At 45.0% G+C, this 11,031-nt stretch overlaps 1 protein-coding gene across 1 annotated transcript; it reads right to left on the bottom strand.

Moving 5' to 3' along the window:
* Positions 1-315: 315 nt before the first annotated feature.
* CGRRF1 (cell growth regulator with ring finger domain 1) lies at positions 316-10,344 on the bottom strand. The gene is made up of 6 exons (XM_071426125.1): positions 10,066-10,344; positions 7,062-7,201; positions 5,115-5,292; positions 4,775-4,922; positions 1,993-2,100; positions 316-1,134 (listed from the first exon to the last, which is right to left on the bottom strand). Exons 1-6 carry the CDS (start codon positions 10,167-10,169, stop codon positions 784-786), a joined length of 1,029 nt encoding a protein of 342 aa, XP_071282226.1. The 5' UTR covers positions 10,170-10,344; the 3' UTR covers positions 316-783.
* Positions 10,345-11,031: the final 687 nt, after the last annotated feature.

Genomic DNA, 11,031 nt, shown 5'->3' with positions numbered 1-11,031 from the left:
TTGGAAATCCCTCAAAGCACCACAAAGCTGCCACCACTCTGGAGAGTGATTAACCAACATTTGCATGGAGAACAAGTTCTTACAGGCACTGCCAACAAGACTGAAAGTCTGTGTCACAAGATGTCATCGCAGGGGCTCAGGCTCGAAAGTGTCATCAACATGCAGTTCAAGAGTCATCAACAAAAACCTTTCCAAAGGGCTTTGGCTGAAGGCCCTCACACACAAATCCTTCAAACCAGCCAGAAACAGTGTCCTGAGCCCCACCTTCAACCCCCCAGCTCCCAACCTTCAGCTACAAAATAAACACACACAGAGTTAATGATGAAGAATATTTACTTTCCTTCATATGGTACATTCTGTAAAGTGCTAAGTTCCTAAATTATACCAAGTTAAAATTATATACAGCTCTAGTATTTTAAACACAATAAATATAGAATGAGCCTTGGGCAACTGCACTTGCAAGTTTTATTCTTTTTTTAGTAGACAGCCTAAATTTAGTAGTCAAAATAGCCTCCAATAGTGCTCCAAGAAAATCTAGGAAGCAGTTATAAATAAATTCACATCCTTCAGAGCTATCCTACGCACTTCTCCTGTCCACATTGCACGGGGAAGCAGCGCTCCTGTGAGCATATGGAGCGAGGAAAAATAAGGAAGCTGAAAATTACCCAACAAAAAAAAGCAAAATCCTACAAGTTAACACTACATATCCTCCTCCCATAAATAGTCTGGCTTCCACATTTAATCTTAGTGCACATAACCCAGGTCTTTTATTTTTAACTCCTGTTAAAAAACTCTTCCAGGAAGAACATCTTGCAAGACACGGGTCGATTCATCCTCATCTTGCTCCTTTTTGCTGCAAAGTGGAAAAGACTCCTGCACGAACTGCCTGCACATTGGGCACTGCTGGAAATACCTGATGCAGCCATCACACAGGCACGTGTGTCTGCAGGGCAGGAGGACCCAGTTCACAGGGCCATTCTGGCACACCACACAGTCTTTGCTGTTTTCTTCCTGCAATTCTGCTTCATCTGCAGCCAGCCCAGCCTTTTCCAGCAGCCCTCTGTCAGTGCTGCTCTCACCAGGGAAGGTATCACTGCAGGAGGGTGCAGGACTATTTGCAGACATGAAGAGTTGCTAAAATACACATAAACACAAATATTTGGGAGTGAACAAACTCTTCCCCAATCTCTGCACACGCACAGGTGCAGTGGGAGTTCTACTGGATCCATTCACTGGGTCAAACAGTGCCAGACCCTGTGTGGGTCCTGGCAGCTGCCTGGCCTCCAGTTAAAGGCATTTCAGAAACATGAAATTACATAAAACAGTGGGAAAATATTAAAGAGAAGTCCTCAGACCTTGGTTGTATCAAATCAATGTCATGCATGAAATTAACAGAAGTGCTCAGGTTTTGAGCAGTTTGGGTTTGTTTCTGGTCCATCAGTCTCTGTGCCTAGAGGGATCCTCTATCTGTTCCTACCAAAGTTATACCCACCATCCTGTCAAATCTGCTGCACTCAACCCATTCTGCTCATGCTCATATTCCAATCCCCTACTCCTTTTTTTGTCTTATTTCACGTGAAGTGCAAATTCTTCTGGGCATGATTCCTAAGCATAGTGCAAGAAAAAGGAATTTTTAAAAAGTAAGTTTCTTCTGAGGCTTTCCTGATTAAAAGAGAATTTTGAAGAAAGGAAATAATTCTGGAAAGAAGCAGCATTCAACAGTGATTCTTTTCCTACTGCTTTACTAAGTGGACACTAGGACTCCTAGATTAGAAGCAGTTCATCTCTCTGGGAAATCTTGAATATTTTAATGGAAAATATTTCTGTACAGTAAGTTCCTGTGGCACTACTTAACTGATAAAATAATTTAAACTACCATCCAGTTCTTTGCATGACAATAGAAGTCTTGTACTAATTTAGGCTCCTGAAAGCCTACACAAGCTAAAGTTAACACTGTCATACACATGAAACCAGACTCCGTGCGTGGCGTACCTTCAGGTCATGGTATTGACCTTGAGCCAGGAGGAGATACTGATACAAAATTCGGCAGGAGAGTCTGTAGCTTTCATCAGGAACGTGAATTACAGCCACCATTGCAATCTACAAACAGACAAAAATGCTATGTTTAATAACCTTATCACTCAGGCTGAGAGAATTGGGGGTATTCACTCCAGAGAAGAGAAAGTTCCAGGGAAACCTCAGAGCCCCCTCCAGGGCCTAAAGGGGCTCCAGGAGAGCTGGAGAAGGACTGGGGACAAGGGATGGAGGGACAGGACACAGGGAATAGGTTCATACTGCCAGAGGACAGGGTTAGATGGGATTTTGGGAAGGAACTCCTGGCTGTGAGGGTGGGCAGGCCCTGGCACAGGGAGCCCAGAGCAGCTGTGGCTGCCCCTGGATGCCTGGAAGTGTCCAAGGCCAGGCTGGACGGGGCTTGGAGCAGCCTGGGACAGTGAAAGGTGTCCCTGCCCAAGGCAGGGGATGGGAAATATGATCTTTAAGGTCCCTTCCAACCCATATTATTCCCTGATTCTCTGTTTTGCTTTGGTACAGCTCCTGACCTGTTTAGTTCTTTAGACAATCAGGAATTCAACAATGTTGACTTGAAGCACTGATTAATAAAAAAAAAAAAAATTATAGTGGACAAGGGACAAACAGGATGTGGCACAAGAGAGCCCTGGGTGCTCCTTCAGCTTCCCACCCTGCTTCCCCATGGAGCTCTTCTGTGGCCAGTTTATAGCAGAGCCCTGCTCTGGCTGCTCCCACCTCATGGAATTACACCCCAAACTGCAAAGGCACCTGAGCAGTCTTCTCCACTTTCTCCCCCTTCCCTCAGAAACACACAGACTGCAGTTTTTAGACTCCAAAAATCACTAAGAAGTGATTGGCTTGTAATCTGAGCAGGCAAAAGACAAATTTCACTGGAAAGGATTCTGAACCCCCACGGGCTGACTTCAGATAATTCCTCTGGAAATACAAGCACTCCAAGCTTGCATGCTGTGCCTAACAACCCCCACCCTGCCCAAATTACGTAATAGCCTCTAAAAAGCTGGGAAAAAAGAAAGTGAAATTCAATATTATTGTAGTTCCCAGAAGCTGTCAAAAGAGAAATGAAATATAGAAGCTGTTTTGCTTTAAAAAGAAATTTAAAGGCAAATTAGACTTGCACTTCAAAATCCACACATGGCTAATTAAATACAGAGTTCAAATGTGTATGTACCTACACATATGGATTTATAAGAACTGATTTCACTATTCCTTGGCAAAAGGGTCTTTTTTTTCTAAATCACAGTGCCTGAGATCTAAGCTTCCACTTTAGCCATGACAGTCTTCCAGTAATTTCTGTACATTTTATATATGGTCATGCTAATTTTCTGGATCTGGAGGAAAATGATGGCACCAAACCAACTAGGGATGATCTTGCCACAAAACCAGTTAGGCTAAAAATCAGATGACAACCCCCCAGGAAAGAATCACTGAAACACCATCCACAGTGATGGACACCCACACAGACCCCCCCAAACATAATTCAAAATGGTAATATCACACTGGCAAAGATCCATTTCCACATACCATTTCTGTTTTACAAGTTTGTTTCAACAAACCAGACGCAATTCTGACATTTGTCTGGCAAGGAGTTCAGGTGGAGTTACTCCTGACTGGATTTACAGATGTGTTCCTTTCCTCCAAAACCGGAGGAAAAATACCTCCACCACTCTCCTTCCACCCCTTTCTTCTATGTTAAGGCTCAAAAGAGAGCTGTTACAAATTCATGCCCATGCTAATGTCAAATACATTCAAATACTACATTTAGAGTCTCTACAAAAATTTATTAAAACATTAAAACATCTCAAGTGGGGACAGGAGGGAGGAGGGCAGGGGGACAGGAGGGAGGAGGGCAGTCCTAAAGTCAGGTGACAAGAAGCCAAGGACAGCCATCACTGGAAAGGGGACAGATTTCTCAGCTGAATGCATGGAAAAGTGTTCAGTGGATTTAGGCAATTTGCTTCTGAATTCAGTTGTGCTACTGTTCAAGGAGATAATGCAAGCAGATTATCAATCCAATGAAAAGATGGGAGATAGAAGTGTGTCTCAAATCATTCAGAGTTCACCAATTTAGAGTTTAGAAAGGGTATTGAACAGCATGTGGCAAGGCTGAAGCTGCTTTAATAGCAAGAGATTAGCAGGAGACCCTTTTTGAGGAGCTGAGTGTCTCCTATCAGCCTCGAGCCAGACTTTCACCCCTTCCTGGAAGTGTCCTGGAGTTGGTTCCTGTGAGACACAACCATGACACAGACCTGGGGCAGAAAGGTAATTTCTAGGTTTCTAATAGCCAAGTCAGCAATCAGCTCCATATCTGTGCCAGACACTTATTAAAAAAACCCTCCTGCCTTGCCAACAGAATCCAAGAATCTGTTTAAGTGCAAGAGCTCCACCACATGCCCGTGTGATCCCAGAAATCAGAGTAACAGGTTGCTAAACTGCCCCAACCCTCATTCCTCAGGGACATTGGCAGGCTGAAGCTTTGGGGAAATCACAAGCATCTTTTAAATGCTGTAGTGAATAAGTAAAGAGTAAGCAATGTTTCTCCATTGCCTCTTCAAAGACTGAGATTTGGAAGTTAAAGCCTTGAACTGCTTTATTTAAGAAAGTAAGAAAGTGAGTGATCAAATTCTAGGGAACAGGAAAGTGAAGCTGCTTTTTCCAAGCCTCTCTCCTGAAACATTCAGACCTTAAACACAGTGGCCCTGAAATATACTCTGATATTACTTACAATATCATATATTTCTCTGTCTTCTTCATCTGCTAACGTCAGCAATGCTACCAAGGGATAGCGAGCTCTAGGCACGGGGCCAAAATCCACAACTTGAGCATCTTCTGGTAACTGACAATATTTCTCTGCCTTGTCATTTTTTTTAATGCTTTGCCTGTGTCAAGGAAAACAATCAGTGGCTGCAATTGCAGACAAACATGACGTTTGCATAAAGAGTATTTCTCATCGTGTTTGTTCATAAATGAATTGTGCCAAAATCTGCAGCGCATTTACCATCCTCAATGCTCCCCGTGCCAAAAAAATCAACATATTTTGTCAAAACAATTCAAAAAAAGGATACAAGTACTGCTGTTTGTAGAGGTATTCGTTGTAGAGAGCATCCTCTAATGCCTGAGGAGTCTTTACTCTGAAGCAGTAGACGTGTTTCTGCAGCGCTTCGTGGAGTTTCTGGACATTGCAGCCCCAGTAGCAGGTAAGGACACAGTCCTCCAGGCAGTCAGGTGTCAGTGTTACACCCCCTTGGAGAAAGAGGAGAGGGATTTCATCAACTCACCACCTGCAGCAATCCTGGAATTGCTAAGTCTAGATGCTTGAAGAGCTACAGGCAGAAAACACCTTCAGTGTCACAGATTTTTATCATAAAACCATAAAATCATAGAACGGTTTGGGTTGGAAGGGACCTCAAATCTCACCTTGTTCTACCCCCTGTCATGGCAGGGACACCTTCCAACATCCCAGGCTGCTCCCAGCCCTGTCCAACCTGGCCTTGGACACTTCCAGGGATCCAGGGGCAGCCCCAGCTGCTCTGGGCACCCTGTGCCAGGGCCTGCCCACCCTCCCAGCAGGGAATTCCTTCCCAATCTCCCATCCATCCCTGCCCTCTGGCAGTGGAAGCCATTCCCTGTGTCCTGTCCCTCCATCCCCTTGTCCCAAGTCCCTCTCTGTGCAACCTGTGCCTGGGTTTCACCACCCTCACAGGGAAGGATTTCCTCCCACTATCCCATCTATCCCTGCCCTCTGCCAGTGGGGAGCCATTCCTCCTTGTCCTGTCCCTCCAGGCCCTTGTAAAGTCTCTTCTAGGCTCCCTTCAGGTACTGAAAGGCTGCAGTTGGGCCGCCCCTAAAATGCTAAACACTATAAAATAACAAAAATTATTTATCATTATAAACAAATCTTCTGACAATTTAGATTCAGCTTAGTGTTTATGGAAGTCAGTGGGTGTGAGGAGATAAAATGGCTGATTAAGCTCACAAAAATATCACATGCATTTTATGAACAGTAAATTTTAACTTCTGGTAACACTTTAGACACTCATTGGCAGATCCAAGAGCACAACCTCAGCACAAAGTCCATTCCCTCCTGAGATAATGGCAGTAATTAGATCACTCATCTACAAAACTCTGTGCTCTCAAAGAATAAGGCTCTGGATCATGCAGAGGGAGGAGTAAAAGGGCCTCTATGCTCCCCATTCTTTTTTCAAAAACCTGTCAACTCCTAAACACTTCCTGCACAAACAGGAGGAGGAGTGCTCAAAGCTCCTGAAAAATCCCAGTTACCTGAATTGTTGGATTTGTTGTGTTGGGGGGGTTATGTTGAGGGAGGGGGGGAAATCTGCTGCAGCCCCTCCTCATGCATTGGAAGGCTCCACATCCCTGTGGGTGGAAGATGCTCAGCCCTGCTCACTGCTGCCCAGTGATGCAGAAGGCCATGAATTCCACTTCCTCTCTGGGTGATTTCAGGAATGATAGGGGTGGCTTGAACTCTGATCCAAACAGATATTTAAATGCAGTTTCCATTGGAGAACAGATAGAAAAAAGAGAGTGATGATTTATTTATCTATTTATTAAAAACAGTGCGCTTCCAAACACTGCTGAAGATCTGGGCTTAAATTTAAGTGGGTGGCACATATTCCATAATGAATTCTGTACAATTCTACAATTCCATGAAATTTATAGAAACACCCACAGTGGTTGGTAATTTGCAAATGTTTTAGTTACTTAAAGATCTGTAATAGCAGGAAGTGTTCCATTAATGAGAATTAAAATGTACCTTCATATCCAAACATTTCACTTTTAAAAACACCACATTTATAAACTGTGTAAAAGCTTATTTCTGTTGTAATGGAAGTGTATTTCTGAGAAATTCTGATAGAGAAAAAGGATGAGAGCAAAAAGATGATCTTTAAGGTCCCTTCCAACACAAACCATCCTATGATTCTAGGCAGAAAATGGAAAGTACCAAGTTCAGGAATGAAAATTGACAAAAACCATGTAAGAAATCCACTGACTTGTTACTGAAGCTGCAGCAGGATTATGGATCTCCAACCCAAAAGGATTTTTCACTTGTCTCATCCGTTTTTTCAATACCCTTGTGCTGGATTCTGTCTCTTCTGAGTTCCTCAGAATAACAGGAACACCCAAACCAAACCTAGGAGACACAAAACAAGAACGAGTGGGTTCAGTGTTAGTGTTGACACATTTGACTTTTTTTTTTGGTCAGCTCTAAATAGCAAATAGCAGAACAAAAAGAGGTAGCTTGGCTTTCCAGAATATCTGCTAGGATGCATGGATAATATATCCTGCCATTTGGACTTCAGCTTTTTGTCAGAAGGCAGGAGTCTGCACAGTGATGCAGGGAATCTTTAAAGGGGGAATATTTTACTCTGGATTTCCACAAAGGGAATGAAATGAATGAGAGTTGTCGGTGCCCTCTAGTGGTAAAGGGCTAGGCCAGAATTCCCTCCCATCTGAGTCCCGCAGAACCGAGCACCATTCTGGCCTCCTCCCGTGACCAGGGACACTTTGCACCAGCCCAGGCTGCTTCAAGCCCCATCCAACGGGGCCTTGAACAATTCCAGGGATGGGGCAGCCACAGCTTCTCTGGGCAGTCTGTGCCCTGGCCTCATCTCCATCACAGCCAAGGATTCCTTCCCAATATCCAACTCAAGCTGCTCTCTGTCCGTTTAAAGCCATTCCTTTCATGGAAACATTTGCATTTGTTCAGTGGCATCATCGAAGGTTCCCGGCCATCCTTGATTTGAGCACAGCTCAAATCAGCTCTCTCTGCCACAACTGAGGGAAAACACACACAGTGCCATCCCTGGGGCTGTAGGGGAGGGAATATCCCAGTTAAACATCTCACAAAGAAGCCAGAGGCAGCAGCTGTTTCCCTTCTTCAATACCCAAACCTTAACAGAGCCCATCTCTGCAGCCCTGTTTTATACCAGAATCTGCCTGATTGTGGCAGAAAATCCCCGTTCCTTGGAAATTTTCTTCACTGGATGAAAGCAACAGGATTATCCTCATGAAAAGCAGCAAGATAAAAGAGCCTCTGGCACAGTTTTAGCAGCAGCTGAAGGCATGGAGGCCTTTCTGTTCCACAGTCAGGTGTGGTTTTCTGTAAATTTGAAGTGTAGGAAGTGTAGGAATGATACAGTTTTTATTTTATGATCTAACTGTCCAGATCATTAGCTGGTAGAGGAGAACATTCATTTCTTCAGAGCAGTGCTAGCTTAGAAAAAGCAGGAATTTCCAAGGGTTTAGTTGATGAATGAATGTTTCTGCAGAACCAACAGGTGCTGAGCCTTCAGCTCCACCTCACAGGAGCATTCCCCTCCAGCTAAAAATACAATGCCCAGGTAATCAGGTGATGTAAATTCCACTTCACCCATGTGCCCAGGGCACCTGTGGGACTGGCTCTGGAAGCTGCCTGTGCATTAACCTACTTGGCCTGTGAGCAGAGCCACAGGTATGCAGAGCTGACACAGGAACAGACACTCCTCCCATCACTGCAAGGCCTGACAAATGAGAACATGAACATTCCTCAACAGCTGGTGTTTTTCAGGCTGACTGACACCAACACAAACACATCATTAAAGAAATGAATGCTGAAAATTATGGGGGAGCCCAAATGCCACTGCAGCAATAGATCAGGTATGCTGTGCTCCGGTGACAACATTTGCATTTACAGTGCTCTGTGTGGCAAATGAAGGATTTCAGTTGTTTTCCTGAGCAAGTTCAGGAGCACTTGAGCTGTAACTGCAGCTGCAGGCACGGGAAAATCCCTTGGAGGCTCCTGGTCATGGCCATGGCACAGGAGAATTCCAAAGGAGCAGCAAATACCTCTGAGCAGTTGCCCACACATTCACCTGCTGGTATGTGCTGAGCTCCTGGCTACCACTCCTCCTTGATTAACAGGGCCTTAATAGTCCAGTTTGAAGAAAATAACGCATTTATTTCCATAAACTGCAATAACACCTAGTGCAGGTGCAACTGGAATCTCTGATCCTGGAAAAACAAAAAGCCTTTGGACAGTCCTCTGTACACCCTGTACCCAAAAGTCACCAGTGCATACATGTTAGGATCTTGTAGCACACATCTATTTCAGACCTTTTCGAGCAGAGGATTGCCAGAATTTATGACAAGTAGATAAATAATGATTAAATTTGCAAAAGGAGCAGTGGTTAGGGATAGACATGATGAAGATTCATCTAAATCATGGCTCAGTATGATCATTTTTTTAAAGATACCTTTATCACCAGCACTTTGCAGATATTAATGTGGAACCAATGAGAGGAAGTTCAACAACTCCAGTTTTATTGTCACCACAAGCCACACGAGTCTGCTGTAGCCACAATTTCTACATGAAAGATTTTGATTGCCAATCAATGCTCTGCTCCTGGCAAGTACCAGTATTTACATTTACAGCCACTCCTGAGGGTTAGGGACATTAAAGGAGCTGCTTCTGGAAAAGGCAACAGCGGCATTTCTGCATCATCCTCTCAAACACAATCAGAATCCCTTTCACTCCCCACCCCTCGAGACACTTCAGGAGATCAGCTCACAGATTCACAGAATCCTTCAGGCTGGAAAAGACCCTGGCTGCACCCAGGGAGTTGTGCAGAGCCAGAAGGTCCCCCTGAGCCTCCTTTTCTCCAGGCTGAGCCTCTCCAGCTCCCTCAGCTGCTCCTGGCGCTCCAGACCCTTCCCCAGCTCTGCCCCCTTGCCTCGATTCACACATAGCTCAGTACACACAAACGCATTGTTTGCCAATATTATGAATGATATTACAAAAAGTATTAAGAAAACATTTCGGTATTACTAAAAGAGAAACGAGCTTAACAGAAATACGTTTAATTTCTTTTAAAAATTATTTTTATTGCTCCTTTAGAAGCCTAGGAGCGTTTGGGTTGGAAGAGACCGTTCCAAGCCCCTACAGTGGGCCTGGCCTTGCTCCCCCTCAGCACAGCCCAGGCCCCCTCGGCCGAGCCCCACCGGCCCCCGAGCACTGACCAGCCCAGGACGAGCGCGCTGGTGACGAGGAAGCAGACGGACACCAGGGCGATGTAAAACAGCGGCGAATACTCGTACAGCGTAACCAGGAACACGGCAGCCATCGGGCTGGCCGCGCCGCCCTCAGCCTGCGACTGAAGCTGCTGCCCTCAGCGTGCCAGGGATGGGGTGGAGCCATGGCGGCACCGAGTGAAGGCGCTGCCCTCAGCGTGCCAGGGACGGGGTGGAGCCATGGCGGCACCGAGTGAAGGCGCTGCCCTCAGCGTGCCAGGGACGGGGTGGAGCCATGGCGGCACCGAATGAAGGCGCTGCCCTCAGCCTGCCAGGGACGGGGTGGAGCCATGGCGGCACCGAGTGAAGGCGCTGCCCTCAGCGTGCCAGGGACGGGGTGGAGCCATGGCGGCACCGAGTGAAGGCGCTGCCCTCAGCGTGCCAGGGACGGGGTGGAGCCATGGCGGCACCGAGTGAAGGCGCTGCCCTCAGCGTGCCAGGGACGGGGTGGAGCCATGGCGGCCACAGGGTTGCAGGGTTGGAACAGACACATGAAACGTAACAAATGAAATAATATGTCGATGACAACTTTATTGAAATTCATGACAAAAATCAAAGTATCATTTGTATCCATACACTTATAACAATATCGATTGTTTCTATCAATTCCTCTATTTACTGCCATTATATATTCTATTATATCTATTACATGAAATATGCCATATTCAATTTGTAAAATACAGGTTAAAATATACTCTTATGCTATACTGTTAAATTCTACCATATTATATATCATATACGTATACATATTTTATATCATGGACATATAAAATACATATCATATATTTAATATAATACACTGCTATGTAATATGTTTTTGCAATACAAATGAAAAAAAAGTGTCATTCCTGACTAATAAATTTATATTCCCCTCCAGCAAAACTCTAGTACTACATTTTTTCTAGCTTTTACATC

The sequence above is a fragment of the Agelaius tricolor genome, unplaced genomic scaffold (genome assembly GCF_023055355.1).
Source record: "Agelaius tricolor isolate 1412-34295 unplaced genomic scaffold, bAgeTri1.0.p SCAF_5, whole genome shotgun sequence".
Taxonomy (NCBI): domain Eukaryota; kingdom Metazoa; phylum Chordata; class Aves; order Passeriformes; family Icteridae; genus Agelaius; species Agelaius tricolor.
This window is presented reverse-complemented; position numbering and strand designations above follow the sequence as displayed.

Excerpts from the sequence above, each read along its gene's own strand:
- CGRRF1 (XM_071426125.1), bottom strand. The coding sequence starts at position 10,169 with ATGGCTGCCGTGTTCCTGGTTACGCTGTACGAGTATTCGCCGCTGTTT. Across the intron at positions 5,293-7,061 it reads TGCTGCAGCTTCAGTAACAA|GGGGTGTAACACTGACACCT; the intron begins GTCAGTGGATTT and ends TCTTTCTCCAAG. Across the intron at positions 1,135-1,992 it reads GTCAATACCATGACCTGAAG|CAACTCTTCATGTCTGCAAA; the intron begins GTACGCCACGCA and ends TGTGTATTTTAG.